The sequence below is a fragment of the Onthophagus taurus genome, chromosome 11 (assembly GCF_036711975.1).
Source record: "Onthophagus taurus isolate NC chromosome 11, IU_Otau_3.0, whole genome shotgun sequence".
NCBI classification, from domain to species: domain Eukaryota; kingdom Metazoa; phylum Arthropoda; class Insecta; order Coleoptera; family Scarabaeidae; genus Onthophagus; species Onthophagus taurus.
The window spans coordinates 5,918,356-5,920,559 of NC_091976.1; the positions used below are offsets into that span (position 1 = coordinate 5,918,356).

The 2,204-nt window shown below is 35.0% G+C and overlaps 1 protein-coding gene across 1 annotated transcript; it reads right to left on the reverse strand.

The window, feature by feature from the left end:
• Positions 1-551: 551 nt before the first annotated feature.
• On the reverse strand, positions 552-1,994 carry LOC111428998 (E3 SUMO-protein ligase ZBED1-like). Its single transcript, XM_023064782.2, has one exon. It carries the CDS (start codon positions 1,992-1,994, stop codon positions 552-554), a length of 1,443 nt encoding a protein of 480 aa, XP_022920550.2.
• Between the last annotated feature and the right edge of the window lie 210 nt (positions 1,995-2,204).

Genomic DNA, 2,204 nt, shown 5'->3' on the forward strand with positions numbered 1-2,204 from the left:
AACTAAAAATCTATATCATCTCGTCGACCAATGAGAACGTTAAAAATTAAAAACAAGTAGAGGTGGGAGGAGGCTGTGACGAGGGCAGTAAGTATTGGTATCAAGCGCATGGGAAAGTAGTTTTTAGCGGACCGGCTTTTTTGATCTCTCGGTATAACAATGAGTACTCGTTACTTTCGTATCGTTACCGTACTCGTTACTTCTGATATCTCATGAGATGGCATGTCTATTTATAGCAACGAATCGAGTCGTATCATCGTATACTTCGTATAGTTGCAACATTCGTAATTTGTACGTAGAAACGTACCAAGCTGCATTTTTTCACTTTTCCGTGTTTTCATAGGTAAATTGTAACTGGAGATGGAATATACTAAATTAGTTGTGGATTTACTATTTTGAAAATTTTAACCGTGGTAATACATCAATTATAACGATAAAGCTCGTAAACTAAATAAAACAAAATTAAAACCACGTCAATAATCTTTTATTCTTAGAATGAAATTAAACATAATTAAAAATATTTTAAACAACACATATTAAATAAAAAAAAATTATGGTAGGAATCTCTGGTTCATATTTAAAAATAAAATCTTTTCCATTCGCTTTGGCTGAATAGAGCTGCGCCTTTCACTTAATATTTGGCCCGATTTGGAAAAAGTTCTTTCAGATGGTACTGAGGTAGCCATCACAGATAAATATTTCTCGGCCAAGTTTGAGAGTTCGGGGTATAGAATTGCCCGTGCCTGCCACCATTTTAAAGGACACTCGTTTCGAGGAATAATGCGTTCTTCTAGATATTGTCTCATTGTAATTGTGCTGCTACTAACTGAGTTCGTACAGTTCGTAGCAGACGCTGACGTTGCCAATGCGTCAAAATCTTTCCATATACAGTCGTTATCGATATCGGTGTCACCAGTAGATATAGCTAATGTCGATTCATTTTCTGTGGGTTCTGTTGATTCTTGATGAGAATTGAATTCGTTTTGCAGCTCAGTTTTCAATGCATCTTTGGCAGACTTGTAACTTAATGCATCAAATCTAAATGCCAGCTTCTTAAAACGGGGGTCTAGCAGTGCTGCTTTAGATAAAACTGGGTGCCTGTAATAATTTTTAAATCTAGCTTGAAATTCCGTTATTATTTTATTTGCCAGTTTCTTTCCTGTATCTGTAATTAAACTTCTATCTAAATTGTCAAAAATGCTAATCATGCTTTCTGTCGAAGCCAGAACCAATGAAACAGTCACTTTTATTTCTGAAGACATTTCTTCAGTGAGTTGCTTAAAAGGCTTTAGAATTTTTATTATTTCAGGCAGTGTCTGCCATTCGTCTTCCAGAAGATTTTCAACTGGGTTGTGTAAAATTCCAAGAGAAGCTTCTAATGGCTCTTGAAGTGAACAAATCCTCTCAATCATGTCTAGGGTACTGTTCCATGTGATCAAACTATACAGCTCATTTTTAATATATTCGGCCGTGTGACGCTCATGACATTCAAAACATCCTAATAAAGCAGATCCAGATTTTAACTCCCAATTTAATAAATAATGGGCTGTTACAGCTTGATAAGACGTTGTTGCTCTTGAAGTCCAGCCATCGGTGGTGATTGATACATATTTTGCGGCCACCAATTCTTCTTTTAATTTGTTTTTGACTTCAGAGTATTGAGCATCCAATATAGTATTGCTTAGTATGTACCTTGAAGGTATTTTGTAGCCTGGTTCTAAGTAATTAATGAGATCTTTAAAACCTACGTCTTCAACGACTGAAAAAGGCTGAAGATCTTTAATTACCATTTTAAAAATTAAATCATTAATTTTTTTTTCTTTTTCTACACCTACTGGACGTTTAATAAAGGCACTTAACTTAGTCTGCTGCGTGTGGTGCTGTGTGTTGGTATGTTTTGTTTTAATTACAGGATTAGTAGATTCTGCACTCGCTGAAGTGGATGTTATAGGAGCTTCCAAAACTTGTGCATCTAAATCGGAGCATGGAATCATTGTTTCATACGTCGATCTGTGTTTTTTTCATGAGATGCTTTTTTAAATTTGTAGTAGAACCGCCTTTTACCGAGTACATTGAGTTACAAAGATCACATTTAACCTTATCATCTTTAGTAGTCTGCGTAAAAAAAACTCTATACTTTACTTCTTTTCTTATCCATTATAGCAAGTAAATTCAGCTGTCAAACAGAATAGAAAAGTGTAAAT